This window comes from Crocodylus siamensis, chromosome 6 (assembly GCF_052110815.1).
Source record: "Crocodylus siamensis isolate JL-2025a chromosome 6, ASM5211081v1, whole genome shotgun sequence".
Classification (NCBI taxonomy): Eukaryota; Metazoa; Chordata; order Crocodylia; family Crocodylidae; genus Crocodylus; species Crocodylus siamensis.
The window spans coordinates 22,881,075-22,908,508 of NC_143400.1; the positions used below are offsets into that span (position 1 = coordinate 22,881,075).

A 27,434-nucleotide genomic window follows, 5' to 3' on the forward strand; every position below is an offset into this window, starting at 1 on the left:
TATGCATGTGTGTTTGTGTGTGTGTGTGTGGGTGTTGGGCGCCTGGGTGTATGTGTGTGTGTGTGGGTGTGTGTTGGGCACCTGGGTGTGTGTTGGGTGTCTGGGGCTGGATGTGGGTGTGTTGGGGACCTGGGAGGAGTGTGTTGGGTGCCTGGGGTGTGTGTTGGGCGCCTGGGGTGGGTGTGTGTGTGTGTGTGTGTGTTGGGCGCCTGGGGTGGTGTGTGTGTGTGTGTTGGGCGCCTGGGGGGGGGTGGGTGTTGGGCGCCTGGGGGGGGGGGGTGTGTGTTGGGCGCCTCAGGGGTGTGTTGGGCGCCTGGGGTGTGTGTGTTTGTGTGGGTGTTTGGGCGCCTGGGGTTGGGGGTGGGTGTTGGGCACCTGGGGGTGGGGTGGGCACCTCGGGTTGGGGGTGGGTGTGTGTGTGTTGGGCGCCTCTGTGTGTGTGTGTGTGTGTTTTGGGCGCCTGGGTGTGTGTGTGTGTGTGTTTTGGGCGCCTGGGGGTCGGGGTGGGGGTGTTGGGCGCCTGGGGGGTTGGGTGTGTGTGTTGGGCATCTGGAGAGGTGGGGGGGGGGTTGGGTATCTGGGGGGGTGGAGGGGTGTGTGTTGGGTACTGGGGGGGTGGCGGTGTGATGTGTGTTGGGTGCCTGGGTGTATGCATGTGTGTTTGTGTGTGGGTGTTGGGCGCCTGGGTGTATGTGTGTGTGGGTGTGTGTTGGGCACCTGGGTGTGTGTTGGGTGTCTGGGGCTGGATGTGGGTGTGTTGGGGACCCGGGAGGAGTGTGTTGGGTGCCTGGGGGTGTGTTTGTGTGTGGGGGTGTTGGGCGCCTGGGGTTGGGGGTGGGTGTGTGGGTGTTGGGTGCCTGGGGGGTGGGGGTGGGTGTGTTAGGCACCAGGGGGGTTCTGGGTGTGTGTGTGTGTGTGTTGGGCACCTGGGGTGTGTGTGTGGGGTGTGTGTTGGGCACCTGGGTGTGTGGGGGGGTGTTAGGCACTGGGGGTGTGTTTGTGTGTGGGGGTGTTGGGTGCCTGGGGTTGGGGGTGGGTGTGTGGGTGTTGGGCCACTGGGAGGGGGGTGGTGGGTGCCTGGGGGGTGGGGGTGGGTGTGCTAGGCGCCGGGGGGGTTCTGTGTGTGTGTGTGTGTGTGTGTGTTGGGCGTCTGGGGGTGTGTTTGTTTGCATGGGTGTTGGGCGCCTGGGGCTGAGGGTGGGTGTGTGGGTGTTGGGCACCTGGCAGGGGGGTGGTGGGCGCCTGGGACTGGGTGTGTGTGTGTGTGTGTTGGGCGCCTGGGGGGCTGTGTGTGTGTGTGTTGGGTGCCTGTGTGTGTGTGTGTGTGTGTGTGTGTGTGTTTGGGCGCCTGGGGGCGGTGTCGGCTGCCTGGTGGGGAGGAGTGTTGGGCACTTGGGGGGGGGGGGTGTTGGGTGTATGGCGGGGCGGTGTCTGTCTTTGGTGCCTGGCGCGGGCTGTGTGTGTGTGTGTGTGTGTGTGTGGGGCGCCTGGGGGGCTGGGTGTGTGTGTGTGTGTGTGTGTGTTGTGTGGGCGCCGTGGGACACCTGGCGGGGGGGATGTGTGTTGGGCGCCTGGCAGGTGTGTGTGTGTGTGTGTGTGTTTTGGGCGCCTGGGGGGGGAAAGTGTGTGTGTGTGTGTGTGTGTGTGTGTTGGGCGCCTGGCGGGGGGTGTGTGTGTGTTGTGTGTGTTGGGCGCTGGAGTGTGTGTGTGTGTTGGGCGCCTGGCAGGGAGGGGTGTTGGGCGCCTGGTGGGGGCTGTGTGTGTGTGTGTTGGGCGCCGGGGGCGTGTGTGTTGTGTGCCTGGTGGGGGGGATGTGTGTTGGGCGCCTGGTGGTGTGTGTGTGTGTGTGTGCATGCGTGTGTGTCTGTTGGGCACCTGATGGCGGGGGGATGTGTGTTGGGCGCCTGGTGGGGTGTGTGTGTGTGTTGGGCGCCTGGTGGGGGAAAGTGTGTGTGTTTTGGGCGCCGGGAGCGGTGTTGGGTGCCTGGCAGGGAGGGGTGTTGGGCGCCTGGTGGGGGCTGTGTGTGTGTGTGTGTTTGGGCGCCTGGCGGGGTGTGTGTGTGTGTTGGGTGTTTGGGGGGGTGTTGGGTGCTTGGTGGTGGGGGTGCGTGCGTGTTGGGCGCCTAGTCGGGAGGGATGTGTGTTGGGCGCCTGGAGGGGAGGGATGTGTGTTGGGCGCCTGGTGGGGTGTGTGTGTGTGTGTGTGTGTCTTTGGTGCCTGGGGGGCTGTGTGTGTGTGTGTTGGGCACCTGGGGGGTGTGTGTGTGTATGCTGGGCACGGGGAGATGTGTGTTGGGCACCTGGCGGGGGGGGGGGTGTTGGGCACCTGGCGGAGGGGGTGTTGGGCGCCTGGCAGGGGGTGTGTGTATGTGAGTCTTTGGTATCTGGCGGGGGCTGTGTGTGTGTGTGTGTGTGTGTGTGTGTGTGTGTGTTGGGTGCTGGGGGGGGGTGTTGGGCGCCTGGGTGTGGGGGTGTGTGTGTGTGTGTGTTTTTGGGCGCCTGGGTGTGGGGGTGTGTGTGTGTGTGTGTGTGTTTTGGGCGCCTTGGGGTCGGGGTGGGGGTGTTGGGCGCCTGGGGGGTTGGGTGTGTGTGTTGGGCATCTGGAGAGGTGGGGGGGGGTTGGGCACCTGGGGGGGTGGAGGGGTGTGTGTTGGGTACTGGGGGAGTGGGGGTGAGTGTGTTGGGTGCTGGGGGGTGGCGGTGTGATGTGTGTTGGGTGCCTGGGTGTATGCATGTGTGTTTGTGTGTGGGTGTTGGGCGCCTGGGTGTATGTGTGTGTGGGTGTGTGTTGGGCACCTGGGTGTGTGTTGGGTGTCTGGGGCTGGATGTGGGTGTGTTGGGGACCCGGGAGGAGTGTGTTGGGTGCAGGGTGTGTGTGTTTGGTGCTTGGGGGTGTGTGGTGTGTGTTAGGCACCTGGGGTGTGTGTGTGGTGTGTGTGTTGGGCACCTGGGTGTGTGTGTGTGTGTGTTGGGCACTGGGGGTGTGTTTGTGTGTGGGGGTGTTGGGCGCCTGGGGCTGGGGGTGGGTGTGTGGGTGTTGGGTGCCATGGGGGTGGGTGTGTTAGGCGCCAGGGGGGTTCTGTGTGTGTGTGTGTGTGTGTGTGTGTGTTGGGTGCCTGGGTGTGTGTGTGTGGGGGGGTGTTGGGCGCCTGGGGTTGGGGGTGGGTGTGTGGGTGTTGGACGCCTGGGGCTGGGGGTGGGTGTGTGAGTGTTGGGCAACTGGGGGGGGTGCCTGGGGGGTGGGGGTGGGTGTGTTGGGCGCCTGGGGGTGTGTTTGTGTGTGTGGGAGTGTGTTGGGCACCTGGGGGTGTTTGTGTGCGTGGGTGTTGGGTGGGGGCTGGGGGTGGGTGTGTGGGTGTTGGGCGCCTGGGAGGGGGGTGGTGGGTGCCTCGGGGGTGGGGGTGGGTGTGTTAGGTGCCGGGAGGGGTTCTGGGGGTGTGTGTGTGACCCATGCTGCTCCGGTTGCCTGTCTCCCACGCGTAGGAATCTGACTGTGCTGCTGGGCAAGAACCGCCTGCGGGAGGTGGAGCCCAGGGAGCAGCGGTTCAGCGTCAGCCGCGTGGTGCCGCACCCCTGCTACAACAAGACGACTCTGGACAATGACATCATGTTGCTGCAGCTCTCGAGCCGGGTTGCCCGCAGCAAGCACGTGTGGCCCGTGGCCCTGCCCCAGAGCTGCCCGCGCCCCGGGGAGACCTGCATCGTGTCTGGCTGGGGCACCACACACAGCCCCGGAGGTAGGGGCAGTGTGGGGGAGGGGGAGCCCTGGGGGCCTGTGAGGCCCACACCCCAGCTCCATGGAGCCCAGGGTGTCAATCTAGAATCACTCCAGTATTGCCTTGACTTGTTTCAGTTTGGACTCACTCCAGTATACACCTTATTTGGAATGAATCCAGAGCCACTCCAGGATTATCCTGACTTTGTGTCTGTTTGATTTCACTCCAGTATTATCCTTACACCTCAGCTGGTGTCAATCCAATGTTACTCCAGTATCACCCTGACCTGTGTCAGTTTGGACTCACTCCAGTATCATCCTTACATCTTTTCTGATATTAATCTGGAGTCAGTCCATTTGCATCTGTACCCCACATCAATTTTGAGTCACTCTGATATCCCCATTGCACCTTACCTGAGGTCAATTTGGGGATACTTTGTTATGACCTGTACACCAGATCGATTTAAATTCACTTGACTTTCCTGTTCACACCTTACCTGGTGTCAATCTGAAGTCACTGCAGTATCATCCTTATATTTCATCTGGTATCAATCTGGAGTAAACCCATTATGATCAATACCCACATGTCAATTGGGAGTCGCTCCAATATCGCCATGCTACTGCTATCAATCTGGAATTACTCCAGACTGGTCTTTGGGTAAGGGATAATGGTGATATCAGAGTGACTCCAAATTGGCATCAAACGATGCAAAAGGATAATGCTGAAGTCACTGCATTATCACCATTAAAGGTATCTATCTGGAGTCACTTCATTATAGGCCATATACCCCATGTCAGTCCAGAGTTGCTCCAATATCATCATGAAAGTTTATCTAGTATCAATCTGGAGTCACTCCAGCATCATCTTGACTGTGATGTTCATGAAGACTTGCTCCATTGGAGGGTTTCTGGGCTTGGCCCTGCACCTCCCCACCTTGGCCCCACCCCACTGTCTTTCTTTGCCCCACAGTCAAGTTTCCCGAGGTCCTGCACTGTGCCCAGATCCAGATCCTGCCTGACAGGAGCTGTCACGAGTCCTACCCCCGGCTCTTCACTCGCAACATGATCTGTGCCGGCAAGCCAGGGCATCGCATTGACTCCTGCCAGGTACTGGGGACAGCGCCAGGGGTCTCCACAAGGGGGGTGATGCACGGGAAGTGCAGCAATAGATCTCTACCAGCCAATGCCCCTAGGTGGTGGGGCACTTCTCCCTGGCGTGGTGGGAAATGGGCAGTGGGTCTCTGCCCTTAGAAGATGGAGCAGGGCAAGGGGGAGCCTGATGATGCTTGAAGGCATTCTGGGAGCCCAGGGAAGGTTGTGGAGATCATCCCACCCCCAAGCAGGTCCTCCAGGAGGTCTGTTGTAATTGCAAGTAGAATGATGAGATAAATGATTGGAGGGAACAGGGAGGGCATGAGCACCAGGGGGTACGGTGTATGTTGGCCTAAAGGCATTGTGGTCTGTGGGCATGGCGGTCGCCTTGGCTTCCCGATGTCCTCAAGAGCCCCAGTTGGGCTCTCCACCCTATTGGGTGGTTTGATGGCTGGATGGGAGGAGGGGTGTGCACGGGGATGGATGAATGGGTGGGGAGGTGGATGGAGGGATATGTATGGGGAGGGAGAGAGGGTGGCTGGCTGGATTGAGGGGCATGTAGGGGGATGAATGGTTGGATGGAGGACGGAGTGCATGTATGGGCATGGGGGTGCATGTAGGGGTGTGTGGGGCTGGCTGGCTGGATAGAAGTGTGTAGCTGGGTGAGGAGTTTCAGTGGGGCTGGATGGAGGGGTATCCATGGGGATGGATGGGTGGATGCATGGAGATGTGTAATGGGATGGATGGAGATGGGGGCTGAGGGGTGTCTAAGGCGATGGATGGAGGGATGTGTATGAGGATGGATGGACGGGTATCTGTGGGGATGGATGGATGGAAGGAAGGAGGGAGGGAGGTGCCTCCTGGCAACACTGACACCAATCTCTTCACAGGGTGACTCAGGAGGCCCCCTCACATGTGACAACGTCCTTCAGGGCATTGTATCCTGGGGCCCAATGGTGTGCGGGCAGCCCCAACATCCCGGGGTCTACACCCGGGTCTGCAAATACGTGCCCTGGATCCGGCGCATCATTAGGAATAACTAGTGTTGAATTCACAACTCCCTTGCCTCCACTGCCCTGACAGTGCCCCTCACTCCTGACCTGCAGCCCCCTCACCTTGGTTTCCTCCTGACCTGCAGCCCTCTACCCGCCTTCCCTCTCACCAAAAACTTCCTGCCTCTGGGATCCAGTCCTTTCCCACTGAATCTCTTCAATCTTTCATTGCCTTGGGCAATAAAAGGTTAGATCATCCAGTTCGTCTCCCCTCTGTCTCTCCCGGCAACCACCAGGGGGGTTGGTAACCATTGGGTTGGCCTACACACAGGGGAGTTAATCCAGATTAACTCCATGGCGACACAGAGGGGTATGATCCTGGTTAACTTTGTGGCCAGACAGAGGGAGTGAATCTGGATTACCTCAAAGGACACCATGGGGGGGGCGGTGTGTGGAAGGGAGATAATCCAGATTAATGCCATGGCCATGGCAAATGGCGTCGATTTTCACGAGAGCACCAATTGGAACCCATTTCACTTGAGCTTCATTTGGTCTGGAACCTAATTAGGCTGGACCTGGGCAGTCCCTTTGTTAATCCGGGTTAGCAGTGTTCACATGGAGAGCTAATTTGCATTAGTGGTTTGGAGGGGGTCTACATGTTGCAGTGGGTGGAGTTTTCTAGAAACTATGAAACTATGAGAAGTGGAGGGGGCAAGTTAATGCTTCCATGCCAGGACTGTTGTGGGGGGTATTGGAGACCCTGCGGTGAGCAAGAGGCAGGGAATGGGGCGGGGGGATGGTCTGATTGGGGAGGGACTGGTTTATCCGGGCAGTTCCCAGCTGGAAGAAGGAATGCCGGGAACTGTGGGGTTGAGAGTTAGAGGCACTGGCAGGGCTGGAGGGGTCGGGGGCTGCAAGTCAGGAATACGGGGCAATGGCAGGGCTGGGGGGGCAAGGGGGCTGCAGGTCAGGAGTCAGGGGCACCAGCAGGGCTTGAAGGGTGTCTGGGGTGGGGCTGCGGGTTGGGAATGAGGGGTACCAGCACAGCTGGGGGGCAGGAGTGAGAGACACTGGCAGAGCTGAGAGAAGGCCTTTATTACACAGAGATTGGGGCTGGGCATCATCACGCCCCCTCTATGGTGGTGCGGATCCAGTCGAGGTAGCGGCAGACGTTGGTGTAAATCCCCGGCTGGCCAAGCTTCCCGCATGGGAAGTCACCCCATGAGACAAGGCCGTAGAGCTTCCCATCGCACAGCAGGGGGCCTCCAGAGTCGCCCTGTGGAGACCAGGCCCCATCAGCCACATTGGGCCACAGGTGTGCCCAAGGGCCCAGCCACAATACCGTGCATGGGGCCACAGCTTGGCATGGACACACGACCATCAACCCCTTCCCCTTCCCTTTCCCTGACCTGGCAGGAGTCCTTGCCCTCCTGGGCACCCCCAGCACACAGCATGTTCTCAGTGACCTTCTCTGGGTAGGCAGCCTGGCACTGGGCCAGGTGCACCGTGGTGACGTCCAGGCACTGGGGCACTTTGGGGTAGGTCTCTGCAAGGGGAGAGGGCAAATGAACCTGGATGTCCCCTGCCCCAGCCCTCCTCATGCCCCTCACTCCTGAACTGAAGTCCCCTGCCTCCTATCCAGTCCTGCTGGTGCCCATCACTCCCACCCCACCCCACAGCCCCCTGTCCCTTACCCAGACCTGCTAGTACCCCTCACTCTCAACCTACAGCCCCCTGCCCTGAACTGCCCTCCTGGTGCCTCTCGTTCTCAGCCCAAAGGCCTCTCCCCTTTGGTGCCCCTCATCCTGACCCACGGCCCCCAGCTTCCCTTCCTCAGCCCCCTTAGTGCCCTGCTGTTACCCTCTGGACTACTGGTGGTCCCCCAGCCCATCACGGTGCAGGTGGTGCCTGTGGGCAGGGGGCAGGGCGTGGGTAGGTCAATAGGCTGCACATAGGGCCTGTAAACAGCAGGGGGATTCAACCGCAGAAGCATGATGTCATTCTCATAGCTGCGGAGCCCGCTCGTCTCATCAACAAAGCCTGGGTGGATGATGGCTTTCTGGACCGTCGAGAACTGTTCATGCCCCGTTGACATGGAGATGTTGTGCTCCCCTAGACGCACCTGGATATGTCTAGGAAACAGATGTCGAAGTTCAGGCCCTCCCCAAATCCCCCTGGCCCTAAGAACACCCAGCTATCTGGGCATCCCAGGTCATGGATGGGTGAGGATTGTCGTGATGGATGAGGGTTGTGGGGATGGAAGGATGGATGGGAAACATGTAGGGGAATGGATACATGGAAAAATGGATGGATGGACAGATGAAGAGAGTGTATGAGGATGGGCTGATGGATAGATGGGTGCATGGAGGGTGTATATGTGGGTTGATGTATGGCTGAGTGGGTGGATGGAGAAGTGTGTAGGGGTGGATGAAGGTGTATGGGGATGGATGGAGGGATGGGTGGATTGGTGGATGGAGGGACGGGGTGGCTGGGTAGGTGGAAGGGCCATGTTGGGATGGGTGGATGGGAAATGTAGGAGGATAGATGGATGTGGAAGGAGTGGTGGCAGCTCTATGGAGCGGTTGCCTTGGGGTGGATGTGGTAGGGTGATCTGGAGAGGGGTGTTTGGGGAAGGAAGGATGGGTGGATGGAGGTGTGTGAGAATGGGTGGATGGAGCATGTAAAGGGGATGGATGAATGCAAGGTTTGGCAGACAGGTGGAGGAGCTGTATGAAGGTGGGTGGATGGCTAGATGCATGAGGCATGTTGGGATGGATAAGTGGGTGGATGAAGATGTGTGTATCAGGATGGATGGTGTGGCAGATTACCATCTCTGTCTCTCCCCAAATTCTGTTTCCTGACGATTTGGTTACCAGTGCAGAGGGCAGACACCTCTGGCCCCATCTGGTTGAGGTAACCCTGAGTTATAACCTGAGCTGGATACATTCCTGAGGGAGGGGGAAACCTGCTCCCTCTGCCTATGTGACTGGCCACACACACCTGGGTGGGGGGCTTAAAATCCCTATTGCTCTAAGCAATGCCAACATTACTGGAAGGGGGCTAAAGATCCTGACAGTCTACCTGGAAACCAGTGATGCATTTCAAATTGTTTGGCTGGCAGCCAACAGTTGCTGGCCTTCACTGGATCAGGTAAATGAGGTCATAAGTGAAGGACTGCCCAGGAGGAGGGCCAGGAGCCATGATGAAAACTCTGAGCAGTTGGAACATTTGAAACTTTCCTCTCGAAACTCATGATCAATGAATGGCTTGCCTCCAGAGGGATTTTCCACCTGCCTCAGGATGATGCTTGTGAGTAAGCGACCTGAGATCTAACTAGATATATAGTTTGCAGTAACTCAGATGCGTGATCAAGGGGTCCCATGCCACTGTTTGCTCCAAGGTATTTCTCTGATATTTTTCTACCCTATTCCAAACCTACCCCTTGTAACCAATAAAGTTCTCCTTTGTACCTAGCGTGGGAGACTTATTGGGAGAGAGGCCTAGATTATGCCTTGGGGTCGCCTTGGTTCAGCTGACTAAAGGAGACCACTGTTTGTGCTTCAGACTGAGGGAAGCACCCCAAGTTTTTGCAGTGGGTCAAGTACCCTCAAGGACTACTAGACCTGTGTTTCCCAGGGGGCACAGGTGGCAGTGTTACCCCCAGGCTTGCAGGTGTGCTCCAGGAAGGGGGTTGACCAGATGTGAGGCTCCTCCAGGGAGGCACTCAGAGCCTGGAAGGTGGTCGGGTGCAGTGAGGTGGGTGGCTCAATGCAGAAGCACCCCCCACTAGTCTGTCACAGGAGGTGAGTGAGAGGAATGATGAAGGTGTGTGAAGATGGTTGGTTACATTGGATAGATGGGTGGATGGAGGGGGCCACATTGGGTGGATGCCCTGAAGAGGCATGTTGGGATGGGTGGATGGACAGATGGAGTGTGTAGGGATGGAGGGATGGGAAATATGGGGGCATGGTTAAATGAATGGATAGACAGAGGGGGCATGAGGATGGGTGGAAGTGGTATCTTGGGACGGATAGATGGAGGTGGAAGGCTGGATGGGTGGAGGTGTGAGGATGGATGGTGGGAGGTAAGGAGGTGTGTGAGGATTGGTGGATGAAGGGTCACCATGGGGTGAGGTACCTAAGTTCCCACACCTGCTCTGAGATGGGAACTGTGTGCCTGGGTGCCCTCCCCACCCCTTGCCCAGCAAGTCCTCACCTCATATTGCAGTGGGCAGCTGTGAGCACCCAGTTTTCATTCAGGAGGGCACCAGAGCAGTAGGGTTGGTCAAAGTAGTAGAGCAGCACCAGCCAGGGGTGGGCACCCTCCTGGCACTCTGAGCCTCCCAGGATCCGATCCTCCCACTGAAGCCCTATGCAGGGAGGGGAGGTCAGTGGAGGAAGGGTGGGGAGGGTTGGGGCACCCCCCTGCCCTACCCATAGAGGTACTGCATGGGAACAGGGGGCACACACATGCTCCTGAGCTGTCCAAGATGTGCGCATGCACACACACAGACACCTCCCTCATGTGTTCAAGACACCCCTCAATTGTCTGGGTGCCACCCCCCAGTTGTCAAAGATACACACTCAAAGTCCAATTGTCCGGCAACTCTCTCTCTCTTTCTCGTGCACACACACCATGTGTCCAAGTTAAATTATTTGGACGACATACACACTCCTCCCCGCCTCCCCCTGGTGTCTGAGATACAGAACCCAGGTGTTCCCCTTCCCACCCACCCACACGCCAGAAAACACCACCCCCAGGTGTCTGAGGTGCACATACAGAGCCCAAGTGTGCCCTCCCCCCACAGTGAACCCAACTGTCTGGGATGCACACGCACCCCAGGGTGTGCTCCCTCCACCAGAGGGCAGCAGGGACAGGCACACAGAACACAAGTGTTCAGGGCTCACATATGTGCATGTATGCACATGTGCACACACACATGCATGCACATGTGCACACACACACACACACACACTCATCCCCTTTAGCCATCCCCCACCGGCTCTACACCCCCCTTACAGAAATGACACCCGGTCACCTTCACACACTTGTAACGCAGAAGTGCCTACCCCCTCTCCCCGCCAACACAATCCCCTTCCCACACACCCATATGTAGGCCAGACATGCTTTTAAGGACACATGCCAAAAACTGTTACTTCTCCTATCCAGCACTCACAGCTGCACTCACTGTGTGTGTGTGTACACACACACACACACACACACACACACACACACACACCACTCAATGCACTTTCCCTTACTCTAGTGCAGTCACTCTCACACACTTGCATGCTCACTCATACTGCCTTGCACTCATGGCAACCTTACACATTCACCCCCCCCATTGGTACACACTTGCCCCAACATACCTCCCTACATACCTGCACACTCCTCCCCAAGACACTTACATACACTTGCATACCCCTATGCACTCCCACACCCCCTGTAGAGAAATAGTTGTCCACTGGCCCCCATATGTACACTCTTTCTGTGATACATATGTACACACACTCACTCTCCCCTACACACTCAGACAGACACTGAACATACACGCACCCCCATACACACGCTACCTGGGTACTTTGTTTCACAGGTACACACACACACTCACCACTACACTGTCAGATACTGACCACCACACACACACGCACGCTACTTGGCCTTGCTCGCTCGCTCGCTCACTCACTCACTCACTCCTACATGTGGTCAAACACTGATCAATATACATGCACCCTCCCCCCATGCACACATAACCTGGGTACTTAGCTACATACACTATCACATGCTCTCGCACTTGCATACACACAGACACTGACCAACACTCACCCTTACAGAGACCGTGTACTCAACCCCATACAGTTACACAGTTGCTCACTCATCTCTACATACCATCAGACATTGACCAAAACACATGCACCCTCATACACACACACACACAGCCTGTGTACTCAACCCCATACATCATCACATCCATGCACATACACACTCACACACCCCTATATAGTATCAGACCGATCAACACATACACACAATCTGGGTACATAGCTGCATATACTGTCACACACACTCACATGCCCACAGCCACTGACCAACATGCACTCATACACAACTTGTGTACTTAACCTCATATACTGTTACACATATGTACTCATGCTCACTTACTCCTACACGCTGTCAGCCACTGAGCAAGACGCATGGACCCTGAACATGCACACAGCCTGTGTTCTTAACCCCTGCATACTCTCCCACACTCTCTCCCACTCGCACACATTCTGTCTCTTGTACACTCACACAGGCACTCCATACACATTCCACAAAGGATTTGCATACTCATATACGTGCACACTCTCAGACACTCCTATACAGTCATCCTGAGGCACTTGCACACACCTCTTGCACACTCCCTCCCCCCAGGCACTCACAAACCCACCACCTTGCATGTCCAGCTCAGCCACTGGTGCTCACTCAATGCTCATACTCTCACCCCTGCACACTCACACTTGCACACTCACCCCTTACACATACATCCCCTCCTTTCTCCCACACTCACCTCCCAGGAAGGCTGGGAGTAGAAGGAACACGAGCAGGCTCGGTGCAGTGCCCATCATTGCCCTGGCAGTCTGGCGCTGGGTGCTAGTCCCATGGCTGTTTCAGAGATAACAGGCAGTGAATGATTAACAGCTCCTGACGACATCCCCGGCCCGGCCAGGACATAATGAAGGTCATACTGCAGGTGCCCAATTCTCACATGCTCCCTAACTTCATGGAGTCACAGAATCACTGAGTGGGAAGGGACCTAGACAGATCATAGAGTCCGACCCCTGCCATGGGCAGGAAGGAGCACTGGGGTGGCAGGGGTCATACAACCCCAGCCAGCTGCCTATCCAGTCTCCTCTTGAAGATCTCCAGGGAAGGTGAGAGCACCACCTCTCTGGGAAGCCTATTCCAGGCTCTGGCCACCCTTAGCGTGAAGTAGTTCTTCCTAATATCCAACCTAAACCTCTCCTCCCTCAGCTTGTGGCCATTGTTCCTGGTGACTCCAAGGGGGGCCCTGGTGAACAGACTTTCTCCGAGTCCCTGCTGCTGGCCCCTGATAAGGTTGTAGGCAGCCACAAGATCCCACCTCGGTCTCCTTTTGCAGAAACTGAAGAGATTCGGGTCCCTCAGCCTCTCCTCATAGGGCTGGCCACGGAGGCCCCCGACCATACGAGTGGCCTCCTCTGGACCCTCTCCAGGTTCCCCATGTCCCTCTTGAAGTGCGGTGCCCAGAACTGGACACAGGACTCCAGCTGCGGCCTGACCAGCACCGCATAGAGGGGGAGCAAGTCCTCTCTGGACCTGGTAGTGATGCCCCTGTTGATGCAGGACAGGGTGCGGTTGGCTCTGCCTATTGCTTCATCGCATTGGTGACTCATATTCATCCTGGAGTCAATCCTGACTCCAAGATCCCTCTCTGCCTCTGTGCTACCAAGAGGGGCAGCCCCTAACCTATAACCATAATGTTGGTTCCCTCTCCCCAGGTGCAGCACCCTGCACTTGACCTTGTTGAACCGCATCCTGTTCAGATCTGCCCACTTCTCCAACCTATCCAGGTCTGCTCAAGGGGGCTCCAACAGGGGAAAAGCTCCTGATCCCAGCTGGGGCAGGCGTGGCTTGTGCACAACCAGTGGCTGTCCAAGAAGAGGCTGGACACCCACTGGTGGGAGATGATCCAGGTGTAGTTAGGCTTGCACTTAGGGGAGTTGTTGACTTGCCATCACTGGAGGTGTTCAAGAAGATCTGGGACAGCTATTGGTCAGGGATGAGGTCTAGGCCCACATCTGGGGGAGTTGTGGACTCTCCATCACTGGAGGGGTTCACGAAGAGGCTGGACAACCACTGGTTGGGGATAATCTAGGTGTAGCTAGGCCTACATCTAGGGGAGTTGTGGACTCTCCATTACTGGAGAGGTTGGATAGCCACTGGGTGGAGATGACCTTGGTGTCATGATGGCGCTGTTCTACTCTGGGGATGCCTCAGGCTTTAGGACTTTGCCGGTTGCCCCATGGGGCCAGGAAGGAATTCCCCCCCCCGCCACACCTTCTGTAACTACATGTCAGGGATTTATTTCTCCTTCCTCACCAGTGTTGGGTGTTGGCTGCAGCCCAGGCTGGGGTGGAAAGCTGCAGCCAAGTAGACTTAGGCTGCAAGAACATTGCTGTTAGAGAAGGGATGCAGTGGGATGGTAGCTGGGCTATGCCAATACTCCTGCTGGGACTCAAAGCAGGAGGCTCCTGGCTAGAAGGTTGGCACTTTACTTGGGCTCAGACCAACACTGCATTGGAGGTTAGGGAGGAATTTTACCCCATGGTCAGATTGGTATGGACTAGGGGTGTGGGGGAGGGTTTGCCTTCTTCTGTAGCAGAGGGCATGGCCTCTGCCTGGGATCTCTTGAGGGTATATTCACAGCCTTCTATGGCACCATGGTCCCCTTGCTTTCCCTGTGGCAGGTCCAGGTGTGATGTCTAGTCTTGTGTCAGGGCTGATGGTAGTTTTCCAAAGAGTTTAGATGATGGATTTGGATAGAATGGTTTGGACAGGGCTGGCAGGGCCCTCCAGAGGCCATAGAATTGCAGTCATTGAGAAGTCAGTCTGGAAGGGATCTCCAGAGGACATGGAGTCAAAGAAATAGTCATGGAGAAGCAGGGACCTCCAGAGATCACATCTTGTCTGACCCTCTGTCTGAGACAGGATCAGCCCAGTCCAAACTGTCTCAGGCAAATTTATACTACAACCTCTTAGAATTTGCCCTGTGCCACACTACCCCCTACAAATGGATGGAAGGAAGCATTATGGAGGGGGGTGAGGCGGCTTGCTGGCTGGCTGGATAGCTGTCATCAGGAGTGAGTGGATGGATGGATGGAGGAGGGATGGGGGATTGGATGGATGGATGATGGAGGTGGAGAGGGGGCAACCGGCCAAGCCAAGAAGCCTGGGAAAACCCCATAGTTCTTCAGTAACCCCATGCAGTCAGGGACTATCGTGTTCCATGATCATCTTATCTGAGGGTCCAAAGATGGCCAATGAGGCCAATCTAGGATCAACAGACTCTGCGGCAACTCCAGCACTTGTTCCAGTGCAGGGCAGGTGGCTCCAGATTCTTCCTTCAGTCTGCAACATGCTGTTTCTGCCTCCCACTTTTCCATCTCCTGTTGTCATCATGAGGTTTCAAAGTACTGAGATCCCTGCAGTGGACTCTTGTTCCATTTGGGGCAGTTGTGGACGATAGACTTCCACAACTTGATGTCAATGTTGCATTTTTTTCAAGCTGACCTTGAGGACATTCTTGAAGGGATGTCTCTGCCCTTTTGAGCCTATGCCTTGACTGTATGGTAGTTCCAAAGAGGACGGAGCTGGACTGTTCTTAGTGGCGGCAGACGACAGAACAACAGTGGCCAGCTGCAGCAAGGGAAGCTGAGGTTAGATATTAGAAAGAACTTTCTCATTAGGATGGTAGTAAAACATTGCAACAGGCTACCTAGAGAGGTTGTGGAGTAGGGCTGTGAGAAATTTCACTGGCAGTTTCATTTCAACGCTGTGTTGACTCATTTTGAGCTCAAAACACTGAAATTGAAATGAAATGGAGAGCTTTGAAACAGCCTTGAAACAAAACAAGGCAAGTCAAAACATCTCCTGCACAGCTGGCAGACTTCGTGGCCTCAGCAGGGGCTAGCATGCCTGCAGCTTTCACCCTGCACAAAGTGTCACCCCTGTCATGAGTTTTGCTTGTCCGCAGCTTGAGGTGCAGTTTCCCTGAAACCCCTGCACCTATGTCCCTGAAACTTGGCAGGCTTCATGGCCTCAACAGGGGCTACCATTCCTGCAAGTTTCATCCAAATCAGGCCAGAAATGGCAAAGGTGTCAATCGTCCCCAATATAGCCTGTGGGCGAAATGTTGAAACTGTTTCGACAAAACAAAATGGAACAGCAGTTTTGAATTGCAACAAAATTTAAAACCAAATGCTGTGCCATCAAACTGTTGACATGCAAGTCAGAATGGAATGTCACCTTTCTCACAGCCCTATTGTGAAGGCTGCACCCTTGGAGGTTTTGATTCAGTGACAGAGGTGGGAGGAAAAGACTTACTTGGGGAGCCTGGAGTCGGGCATGACCAGCCCAGCGAAGTTGCTGTAGGACAGAAGAAAGCTATGCCCATTGCCTCTGTGATCGTGATTCCTCATTTCCAGTCTCCTGCCTCCTACTGGAGAAAGAGCGGCACTGGCACTAGCAACACCACTGGAAGCAAGGAGAAGTGACAGCGCCCCCTGGTGGCAGGGAGCTTTGCGATCTCCAGATTGGTCCTCCTTACCCAAACTCCGCCATTTTGCTTGGCATGGGTAGTAGACCCCCCAAAGTAGCACTGGTACCCACTACTAGATACTTTTCAACTGTCCACCAGGGTCTAGCTCCCCACATCAAGTTGCACCCTTCACGCAGCTGGGAGGGAACTCAGGGAGCTGTTAATAGCTGGCTGGGGTGGGCTATTCACTCTGAAGTTTTCCTCTAAGGTGGGGAAGTTAAATATATGGTCCGTGGGCCAGATCCTGCCTATCGGGCTCCCAGAGGTGGCTAGGTATTCGGAGACCCAGACTATCCCTGCTCAAAGGTGGCATGCTTGTCCCTTCCCCCCCTCTCCTAGTTGACGGTTGCTTGCGAGAGGGGAAGTTAGCTCACTTGGGAATGCTTGGGGGAAATGTGGCTTCCTGGTGTCAGCTGAGAGAGGGAATTAGTTGAGCCCTTAACTCCGAACCTAGGCCTTGGTAGCGTGGTGACTGAAGTTGTAGTTTGGAGATGCTCCTTTCCTTAGACTATGGAGGTTGGGAATTGAAAGATGGCCCCTAAGCTAAGCTAGCTAACTAAAGGCAGACAAAGGCTCTGTGAATGCTGTCTACTGCTCCACAAATAAAGCTGATTGTTAGTCCTTGTCATTTATTGGAAACCTATAATTTCTGAACTTGGGGATCTCTAGTTGGTAGAAAGGTTATAGCAGCAGAGGCGGTCTCAAGTTCCTGGCACTTAATCCAGGGCTTTTACAATGCTTGGGCGTGGTGACGGCAGCCTCTCCTGTCCATCAGGAGGGCTCCAGGTGGCTGGGTGTGCCTCGGTTTCCCCATGCAGTCGGCTCTACCTATTTCACACAGGGGCTTTGGGAGGAGTTTTTAGGAAAGCAGGGAGGTGATACTGGGTGAGGAAATGGGTTGGATGGGGAAGGATTGCTGCATCAGAGGGGAGCTAGTTGGTTTCCTGAGTATCAACACATGTCTGGTAATAAGGAACAATTGCTTTGTTGGTTTTCCGGCTGAACTGAAATATCCCAGCTCCACCCTCTGATTTAACCCTGATGACCCTGCTCCTCTCCAAGATCTGGGCAATAACCCAGGTATCCAGGCTTCCAGCCCTACCCTACCCTCCCCAACACCTGAGATCTCACTCCCGTCTGAAAAAAATTGAAAAAGCTGGGAACCTAAGGTGGGGGTGTGGAGATCTCTTCACCAACAAGCAAAAAGCTATTGATAGTTTATGAATGATCCTGAATCACTCGCTCACCTAATTGCCAAGGACCCAATTAGCAGGTAGCAGCCTGTGGGAGGTCAAGAAAAGTTCAGTCCTAGATGTATCGTGGTAATCAGGCCAAGAGCTGGGAAATCCATGTTAGTACCACCGTTGGGCAGACTGAGGTTGGGGTCTTGCATTGGGGGATGTACAGACCCATAACCAGAGCTGGCCCATGCTCCAGATGGGATGGAGACTGTGCCAGGCGCTGTATGAATTCCCAAGCCAGTGCTGGCTTGTGCTCTGTGGTATGGGGACCATTTCAGAGGCTGCATATGAAAAACCTGTAATCCAGGACAGTCGACACTTCTATTTCACTGAGAGGTCAGCCCTGACTGGGAGAGGCAAAGTGAAGGTCTATGGGCCAGTCTTATCCTGGAGATCATAGCAGATGCTTGCAATGGCCCCTTGCATTGGATACCCTGCTAATCTAGGAACAGTTCCAGGCTCTATGCAAACTCAGGCATCTGATTCACCCCCCTGTTGGAGGTTTTCATTGCAACTGGATCTGGGTCTGGAAGGACCCTTTCGTTTTTTCTCCCCTGAGGAATGCCACTGTTGTCATGTTGAAGTCATTCCTTGCCTCCTAAAAACAACCCGCTGACCCAACCTTTTTGGGTGGGACCATGAAAAACACCCAAAAGAATAACATCGAGTCAGTTCCCCAGGCCCAGGATTCAGCTCTGGGCCTCTCCTAGCCTCTTATAGCAATGGAATTGCTCAATGGTGGCCCCATGTGTCAAGTCTGCATTTCTCAAGAGATTAATGGCATAACTTCTGGGCACCACCCAGGAGTGCCATGCTGAAGACCTGCCTGGTTGGCCTGTTTGCTACACTGAGTTTCAGAGGGCTTGGTCACCAGTAAGAGGGTCTGATTCACAGCTGGATGTTGCTTCTTGATGCTCTTGGTTCAGGGTTGTTTGGGTCCTTCAGAGGGGAATGGGTTGAAAGGAGCTGGTTTCTTCTTCTGGGAAGAACAATTTATGAAAGAGTAGATTCAGCCCTGGGAGTAGACCTTCCCTGGAGTCCTGTGTCCAGTTTTGCACCTCAGACTTCAAGAAGGAGGTGGACACATGGGAAAGGATCCAGTTTGGAGCAAAAAACAAAAAATGTTTGAGGCTGGGGAAGCAGGCTTGATGGGAAAGGCTGAAAGATCTAAGGTTATTGAGTCTAGAGAAGAGAAGGCTGAGTGGGGGTGGATTTGATCGCAATCTTCAAGTCCCTGGAGGGCAATGACAGGATGGAGATGGGGACAGGACTAGGAGCAATGGTGTCAAGCTTCATGTCGGGGAAACTGAGGTTGAAAATGAGGAGGAACTGCCTGACTCTGAGGGGGAGGAGGCGATCAAGCATTGCTACAGGCTGGATAGAGCGGTGGTGAAGTCTCTATTTTTGGAGATCTTCAAAAGGGCATTGGACAAACAGTTGAGATGGTTTAGTCAGGGCTTATCCTATCTTGAGCAGGGAAGGGAGTAGATGCCATCTCATGAGGTCCCTTCCAGTCTGACTTTCCTATAATCCTATGAAAGAGAAGGGAGGTTAATGGAGAAGAGGTGCATGGAATCATGGGAGCATAGCCAGCAGGAGGAAACCAACAGAAAGCTGAAATCAGGGCAAAATACTGAGATTTTAGTCCAGAAGGAGAAACCCTGATTGGTGGGGAAATGAATTTGTTGAAGGAAGTTTTATTCCATGAAGAATTTAGGAATAGTTAGGGATGGGGGGGGGGGAGGGATTTTCCTGAGATTTTTCAGGGCTAAAATGGTCTTGACATGTCAGATCTGCCTCCCAGGATGGACATGCTGAGATCTAATCATCTCCATCCAGGTGTTGCCCAGGAGGAATGAGGCCCATGCACGAGTAGGCAGAAGAGGGCCGTTGGCAAATGTTCTGGTGCTGAGTTAATGCCCAATAGCACATTCAGGCTGGGAAGGAGCTCATGCGTCATGGAGTCAAAGCTCAGTCTACTGTAATGTAATCCTTCTCATGCTCTATCTTCAAACAAGTTTGGTTTCCTGCTTCTGCTGGGAGGCTGATCTGCACTCTTCCTGCTCTGCTCTGGATTTGTGGACCCATATCATCCTTTCTGGACCTGGCCCCAAAGTTGACCTTCTGCTCCATCAGTGCCTCTCCTGCCTAGGGTCTCCTGATGGGGCATTTATGGTCCAAGCTCTGCCTCCAGGCTTCCCCTCCATCAGGTTGCCCACTTGTTCTCTAGAATCGCATTCCTTGACCACCCTCTGATCTTCCCCCTTTGTTCTGCCTTTCAAAGGCCTTGTATGTGCCTTCTGTGGGCTGCAAATTGTCTATGAGATAATATGGAATTTGGTAGGACAATTTCCAGGGGACTCTTACCCTTCAGACCCCCATTGACTGTGGTTGACCTGCAGCATCTGAGCCACTGGGGCATTCTCCGCAAACCTCAGATATGCTGTGGCATTGTCCCAGGGTCCTGTGAAGCTGAGAAGACTGAAATCTTGAAAAGCCACCAGAGATCTCACCTCCACACTGAGCTCATGTGGTCCTCAATGCCTGAACTGCTGGTAAGCAGGGAGACCTATACCAGTTGACATCTTCTGCCCCGCTTTTGGTCCTTTTTGGTGGTTCATGAATCCCAGGAGGGGCAAGGTGAAGATGCCATGTTTGGCCTAGTTGAGTGGTTCTGTGTGGCAGGACTTGGGGTTGTCTTGGTGGGGCGGACCCAGTTATACCCCCTGGTATAAATGAGGAGTGATTCTGTTCATTACTCTGGGGAAATCAGTTCTTTCTCAGCCACTTGGGTGTAAATCAGGAGGAACCACACAGGGTAACTACCAGTGAAGGTATTGGGACTATTGGGAAGCCAGATCCACCCACTCCTTTGCGTGAGGGTGGGCCCTGTCCTCCTGGGTGCCTCCTCCCACCCTTGTTGAAGCCCCTACCGGTCCTGCAGGATCCCCTACCCTACCCCCTCTTCCAGTTTCACCAGTGACTAAGCAACTGGTGGCCCCCAACAGTTTTGGGGACATACATGTGGGGAACAAGAGTAGGGGGCATTGGCTAGACCCAGCTATGGTATCACTCATCCAACCTCCTACTGGTCAGCTGGAGGTTGGCGTGAACCAATCAGAGGGAAGGATTGTGGAGGTGTGACTTAGTGGGTGGGGCTTAATGAGGAGGTTCTACAGCTCCTTTTCCATTAACCCTCCCTTTCTGTTCCTCCCACAGTAACCTTTAAGAGGAAGCCATCCTCCAATGTTCAACACCTATACTGATGTGTGGCTACTGGTTCTACTGGTATTGCCCCTGGCACCTGCAAGTGAGTGTGTGTGTATGTGCATGCTCATGTGCAAGAGTGTGAGCATGCATCAGAGTATGACTATGAGTCTGCAGGTTTGTGTGCATTCCTCAGTGTGTTTTGCACCTATGTAAGCCTGGGTTCTGTGTGTCTGTGTGTGTGCGTGCACGTGCATGCATGTGTGTGTCTCATGCCTACGACACAACAAAGATGTTGGCAAAACCAAGGGTGTGGGTCACTTCCTTAGCCTGAAACACAGAAAGTATCCTCTCTTAATTATCTGAGCCTAGGGATCTTACAGGCATGCCCCAATCCCTCTCCCTACAAGTTCACCATGCTTGTAATACTGGAGAGCTTTATTGGTTAAAGAGGGTAGGCTTGGGGAAGATTACAGGACAAGGAAGTATCACAGAATAGTCTTAGAGCAAACAGTGTCAGGTTAGTAGCTGGTTGATACACTGGAACATTACAGTAAGCTATGTGTCTAGATAGGTTTCAGGTAGTTTATTCACTTCAGCATCCCGACAGAGAAAGAGTTGCAGATGTTCCAGTTGCTGTATGTGACTTTATCATGGCTGAAGCCCCCTCCCCCTGGGGAGTCTTAGCTTATATAGCCTTTTTGACATCACCTTTGAGGCCAATACAGGCCAGGTGTAGTTGGATGCAGACCACTCAATTTAAAGAGCACCAGTGGTCACTTAAGTGAGTGGCATGAGCTTGAGCCCCTGCCCCCATGCCATGACTCAGTGCTACCACAATAGAGAGCCTCCTACCTGCCATAATTGTGGCAACCAAATTGACAGACAGGTGAAAAAACAACGGCAAAGAAAAAACCTAATAGAAGAGTCTGCGAAGATACTGGGATGGCATTCTTGCACAGGGGGTAGTGACTGAATGCTCCTGCTGGGACTCAACCCCAGAGGGTCCTGGCTGGAGGGTCTTGCTCCTGTGCTCAGGATCAGACTGATGCCAGATATGGGGTCAGGAAGGTTCCCCCCACCAGTGAGACTGGTACAGACTGGGTGTGTTTCTGGGGAGGGGGTGCAGGGGTGGTTTGCCTTCCTCTGTAGCTTGGGAAGTGACCTTTACTACATGACTCTGTGACTATGACTCGAGAAGCTCTGGAGGTCCCTTCCAGCCCTACTTCTCTATGACTCAATAATTCTAGGATTATGGATTTGCATAGGATAGATTGGATGGGGCTGATCCTGCCTCAAGAAGGGGTTGAACTAGATGTGACCTCCAGAGGTCCCTTCCAGCCTGACTTCTCTATGACTCTATGACTATGAGTCTGTGGCCTCAAAGGTCCCTCTATGACTCTGATTTCGGATTTGCATAGCATGGTTTGGATGGGAATGTTCCTGCCTCAGGCAGCAGGTTGGACCAGATGTGACTTCTGGAAGTCCCTTCCAGCCTGACTTCTTTCTGACTCTATGGATATGAGTCTATGACCTCTAAAGTCCCTTCTAGAACTGCTTCTCTATAACTCTGTGACTATGGATTTGCACAGGATGGTTTGGAAGGGAATGATCCTGTCTCAGGCAGGGGTTTGATTGGACTAATTGTGACCTCTGGAGGTCCCTTCCAGCCCCACTTCTCTATGACTGTATGATGATCACTATGACCTCTAGAAGTCCCTTCTAGCCCAACTTCTGTATGATTCTATGATTTCTGCATCCAGTCCTGAAGCCAGTACTTGCCTATAGCACTCTCCCCACAACCCCACCACCGCCCTTGCTTCTTGAGTGTCTAACTGTATGTGTTCTGCTACAGCCTCATCGGCATACACCTTGGAGAGCACAACCTCAAAGCTGTGGACTGGACAGAGCAGCTGAGATTGGCCTGCAAATTAATCCGTCATCCCGACTACAAGCCCTGGTCCAAAGACAATGATATCATGCTGGTCAAGCTGTGCAGGCCAGTTCAAATCAACAAAAATGTCCAGCCCCTTGCACTGCTACCAGCTTCCCTGTTCCGGGCGTGGTCTGTCAGGTGTTGGGATGGGGTACTACCACCAGCCCGGAAGGTACAGTAATGGGCATCTGCTTTTGGGGTTAGGATGGGGACTTAGTAGCAAGGATGGTTGGAACAACCTGAAAGAGAAACTTACTCTATTATCTCATATACAACATACCCTGGTATATAATTCACAACTTGTTTTGGAAAGGCACAGTTTTATTATATATAATATGATTCTATTATATAAGTTTACTTACTAAGACTAGACTCGACTAAGACTGGACTGATCCATACTACGCTTTACTTTGCATTAATAATTATTTATATATATATTATATATGAATACATATAAATATCATTCATATATGATAATTTAGTATAAATTCTACAATACATATATATCATTAATACATTAATTACATATATTTATTAATACATTATTTACCTGTATGAATGTAAATGTAATGTCAATAATGTAAATACAATGTAAAGTAAATAACAAATACATTTATTAATACATGAATACATTTATTAATATATTATAATGTGTTAATTATTGTATATAATAATATATATAATTATAATATATATGCCCCCTGCCTCAGGTAGGATCAGTCCCATCCAAACCATCCTATACAAATCCATAAGCCTAGAGTCATAGACAAGTAGGGCTGGAAGGGACCTCCACGGTTTATATATATAAAATAACATACACAAGTGTATACAATATATTACAATTAATATAAATATAAATATCAAGGCACAGTATAAATTGCATTATAATTAATATAAATATCAATGTACAGTATAGATTACTATATTACAATTAATATAAAATAAAAAGGTGTTAAAATATGAATTAAAAAATATCTCCCCCACCCCCTAATCAGACCTATTGTTCCTGAGAAACCAGAGTAAATTTTGGTTATAAAAACCCCCAAATCCCCAAATTAAAAGAAAACAACCCCTTCCCAATTGCCAGCAACCTCCCCAGACAACAGCAGGATGCTCTCCAAAACAACACCAAACCCCGCCAAGATAAAACCCAACCACCCAGTGGGTTTTTTTGGAGGGGCAGGGAGGAGGAGGGGTTAAAATATTAAGAAACGGATCACATATGGAGGTTTTTCTTTTTTTGAGGAAAATGTTGTAATTTCTGCAGGAAAGCACCTGGGTTTCTTGCCTTCCCCAGATCTTCTTTTATTTATAAAGGGTTTATGTAAGTCATCAACGTGCTAAGAAACGTGATACATGCACTGCCGATAAGTACAGTGTGTAAGTAGCAGGTGGTTCATTCTTGCTTATAAGTCATGTTGGAAATTGATCTCTTGACTTACTTGACAACTGATTAAAAAAAATGAACTAAGAACCAGGAGAAGGGTATAGTTTTTTATTCAATCAAAAAAAAAAAAAGATTTTGTTCAACCGGTGTTGATTAAAAAAAATAAATTGTAATCATAGAAAATTCAGGTTGGAAGGGACCTTATGAAGCTGCATCTAGTCCAACCTCTGCCCAAAGCAGGACCAGCTCCAACTACATCATCCCAGACAAGGCTTTGTCTAGCCAGGTCTTTAAAACCTTCAAGGATGGAAATTGCACCACCTCTCTGGAGAGCCTGTTCCAGTGCTTCATCAGCCTCTTAGTGAGAGAGTTTTTCCCTACTATCCAACCTCAACTTCCCTGGCTGCAGCTGGAGCCCGTTGCTCCTTGTTCTGTCATTTGCCGCCACTGAAAACAGCCCTGCTCCAGCCTCTTAGGTAGTTGAAAGCTGTTTTTCAATCCCCGCATAGTCTTCTCTTCATATTAAATAATGTCAACTCTTTGACTGCCAAAAGATACCGTCCAAAAGATACCGTCTCTGTTCTGTAGCATTTTGATTTTCAGTGCCTTCTTTTTTCAAGTGAGAGGCAAATTTTTTTGTGGGGGGTGATTATCTTTTATTGGACCTGCTGCAGGGTTGGTATAAAGTCCAACAAGCTGTCAAATGTAACTCATTCTTCTGCAGGGTTATTTTTCTGGCCATAAATTCAAATTTCAGGCCTGTGCTACACATTGCCTATATTAGGTACCTTATTGGTTAAGCATGCAATAAATGTAGTGTGGCCACATGTGCAAAATGAGACCAGCCAGAGATGCACAATAATTATCACATCATAAAAATGACTGTTCAGCTACAAAAATGTCTGTCCAGCTACAAAGTGCTTGAAAATGTGTAGCAAATCTATAGCTGGGATGATCTAGTTGGGGGTTGTCCTGCTTTGAGCAGGGGATTGGCCTAGATGTGACCTCCTGAGGTCCAACCCTCATTTTCTATGATTCTATTTAGCTTTAATTTGAATGCGTCAGGACTTTTTGAGAAACCGGGATGACTTTGTAAGCAAAGTGTTCTGTTTCTTTCCAGCACGCTACCCAAACATCCTCCAGTGTGCCAGTCTCACCATCATTCGCCCAGAGGTGTGCCACGTCATCTACCCCAACCTTTTCAACCAAAACATAGTGTGTGCCAGCGGGGGTAAGATTGATGCATGCCAGGTGAGTGGGTTGGCATGGGATGCGGATGTCTTGGAGGTCGTGGAAGCTACTGGGATGGGGAAGAGGAGAACTGGGGAGATTCTGGATGAATTTGCGGGGGCTGAGAGGGATTTCTCTTTTCCACCCCTCTCAGATCCTTACACAGTCTTCCCCCCAGCAGGGATTCCTAGCCTGCAGCCCCTCCCATTGGTCAGTTGGATTCATTCCTCTGATGTGTGCCCTTCACTGTTCTCCCCATATGTGCCCCACTTGCGTGTGCCATTACTTGTGCCCCCATGGGTGTGTCTACCTTTAACTCCACCTCCTTCCTAAACTCATAGTTTCCAGCACCAGAAGAGACCATCCAGTCCTGCAGTCCCTTCTTTCTCCTGAGAGAAACTAGTCAGGGAAACTGAGGCACACAATATTATCGTATATCTTCAGCCAGAAAGAGGATAGTAAAACCAATGCATGGACCTTGGTTTTGTCCCAGTCTCAGGACTCTTGGAGCTGGGGGCTGATGAAAAGCATCAAGGACCACAGGTCTTGCAAAGGCATGGCAGCACTGGGAGTGAACTTTGACTTCTCAGGAGCTTGGGGAGGAGAGCAGGGTATGAGTGGAGGGATTATCTTGGGCCGTGCTGGTTTATCAGCTTCTTATGATGCAACGTCTGAGTAGCTTGGAAGAAGGCACATCTTGGCATGGGATGTTAAGATCATTTTCTTTGTCACTGCAAGGACAAGGTAGAGGCTATCTCAGCTTGACTCTGCGGTGAGAAGAACCAGGCTGGCCAGGGGTGGAGGTGAGCAGAGCATTGTGGGAAGGTGGTGAGGACATTGCCTCAGGATCTGTGCTGATTTGGCCAGGTCTTGTGTCCATCCCAACAGACTGGGCCACCAAGTTATGGCTGGTTTGTCTATGAGATGTAGGAGAAGGCCTTCCTGGAGGCTCCTGGGAACCTCTCTGCTAGCTATGAGAGGATGTCCCTCACCACCCCAGCCTATCTCAGCCTCTGGGGAAACCTAGTGAGGAACTAAAGAGAGCAAGACCTAATGGAAAGGGCTAAGCTAGGGAAGCCATTTTGTAGCTCTTTCCGCATGTGACAGCTCCTAGCACCACCGAGACAATCCTCTATGTGTTCTGGAGACTGGATGGTGTTTCTCCTTCTCTTCCTCCTTCAAGATGCCCCTTTTCCAACATGGCTCTTTCTCTCCAGCCAGAAAAATCCTCATCATCCATGTGGCCATATGGGGGTTTCTCTTGGTGCTTTGGCCTGTATCACTGATGCCCTCTCTTCTCTCTTTTTCTATCCCCATAGGGTGATTCTGGAGGACCTCTGGTCTGCATTGGGAAGCTCCAAGGCATTGTTTCCTGGGGACCTCAGGTCTGTGGGGACCCCAACTATCCTGGTGTCTATGCCAATGTCTGCAGGTTCAGGAAGTGGATAGAGGACACCATAAGGAACAACTGATGTCCTGCCAAAGATCCCCCACACCAGGAAAAAGTGTCTTGTCCCTCCATGTGATGGTTATAGATTGTGGTGGACCTTGTAGGTGGTACAGGAGATGGACCAGCCTGTACAGCCCCATAGATTGAGGATCCATAAATGCCAATCAATAAAGGCCCCCACCCTCGTGGAGTTGGTGGAATGATGTCACTTCCTGCCTTTTTTCTAGGTACAGCTCCATACACTCGTGTCTTCATCTATTGGACCCCCCCATGACCTCTGTCTCCGACCCCTGCCCCCTAAACCCTAAGGCAGTCTGACTGAGGAAGTTGAGGCTGTTGGGTATATTGGACAAACCCTTGTCTGGGCTGGAGCAGGGGAGGGGTGGGGGGGTTGGATCAGGTGTGACTTCCCCATCTAGCCTGACATCTCTATGATCTCAAAAGTATGGAAGACCCAAGGTCTAATTCCACCCTCTGCCTTGTAGGACTCCAACCCACCTCTGAACCTGAGTTGAAGGCCCCTTCTCCCCTCCCTGGGAGGGACAGTGGAGAGAACATCTCTTCAGGGATCATTGGTCAGTCCTGGTGGTTGGGGTGCATCCCCCAAGAGATCGGAGCTGTCAGTCCCGGGGAATGAGCAGATTCAGATTCCAAAAGGGAGCCATGGGATGCTGCAACTGGGATGATTCATAAGGGCTGGGCTCTCTGAAGAAGCTGGGCCTCCACTATATTCCTTCAAGTAGGAGGTGCCCCTGAAATTTTAAGGAACTAGGTCTACTTGCAGAGAAAATAAAGATGCATCAAATAAAGATGCACTTAGGGGCCAGAGTTTATTATGCCTATTG

The 27,434-nt window shown here is 52.6% G+C and overlaps 3 protein-coding genes across 3 annotated transcripts in view; 2 read left to right on the forward strand and 1 right to left on the reverse strand.

Annotated features, from left to right (window-relative positions):
* The window catches only part of LOC149861651 (trypsin-like), a 48,659-nt gene extending 42,037 nt beyond the window's left edge, over positions 1 to 6,622 (forward strand). The window contains exons 4-6 of the mRNA XM_090052557.1: positions 3,484 to 3,737; positions 4,686 to 4,822; positions 5,698 to 6,622. Coding sequence (XP_089908683.1) covers positions 3,484 to 3,737; positions 4,686 to 4,822; positions 5,698 to 5,850 — 544 coding nt within the window. The 3' untranslated portion in view covers positions 5,851 to 6,622. The remainder of the gene's footprint in view (positions 1 to 3,483; positions 3,738 to 4,685; positions 4,823 to 5,697) is intronic.
* Positions 6,623 to 6,873: 251 nt separating this feature from the next.
* LOC149861653 (anionic trypsin-like) lies at positions 6,874 to 12,449 on the reverse strand. Its single transcript, XM_090052576.1, has 5 exons — positions 12,350 to 12,449; positions 10,015 to 10,168; positions 7,660 to 7,931; positions 7,209 to 7,345; positions 6,874 to 7,075 (listed from the first exon to the last, which is right to left on the reverse strand). Exons 1-5 carry the CDS (start codon positions 12,405 to 12,407, stop codon positions 6,923 to 6,925), a joined length of 774 nt encoding a protein of 257 aa, XP_089908702.1. The 5' UTR covers positions 12,408 to 12,449; the 3' UTR covers positions 6,874 to 6,922.
* Positions 12,450 to 15,945: 3,496 nt separating this feature from the next.
* LOC149861654 (kallikrein-14-like) lies at positions 15,946 to 26,655 on the forward strand. Its single transcript, XM_090053792.1, is given in 5 exon segments — positions 15,946 to 15,968; positions 22,442 to 22,623; positions 22,626 to 22,694; positions 25,030 to 25,160; positions 26,459 to 26,655. Coding segments are annotated over 5 exon segments (558 nt in total). The 3' UTR covers positions 26,612 to 26,655.
* Positions 26,656 to 27,434: the final 779 nt, after the last annotated feature.

Bases quoted from the DNA above. Each gene is read 5' to 3' on its own strand.
- LOC149861653 (XM_090052576.1), bottom strand. From the start codon at position 12,407: ATGATGGGCACTGCACCGAGCCTGCTCGTGTTCCTTCTACTCCCAGCC. The intron at 7,932-10,014 runs GTGAGGACTTGC...TCTGTTTCCTAG, and splicing joins GCTGCCCACTGCAATATGAG to ACATATCCAGGTGCGTCTAG. The intron at 7,346-7,659 runs GTAACAGCAGGG...CTCCCCTTGCAG, and splicing joins GACCACCAGTAGTCCAGAGG to AGACCTACCCCAAAGTGCCC.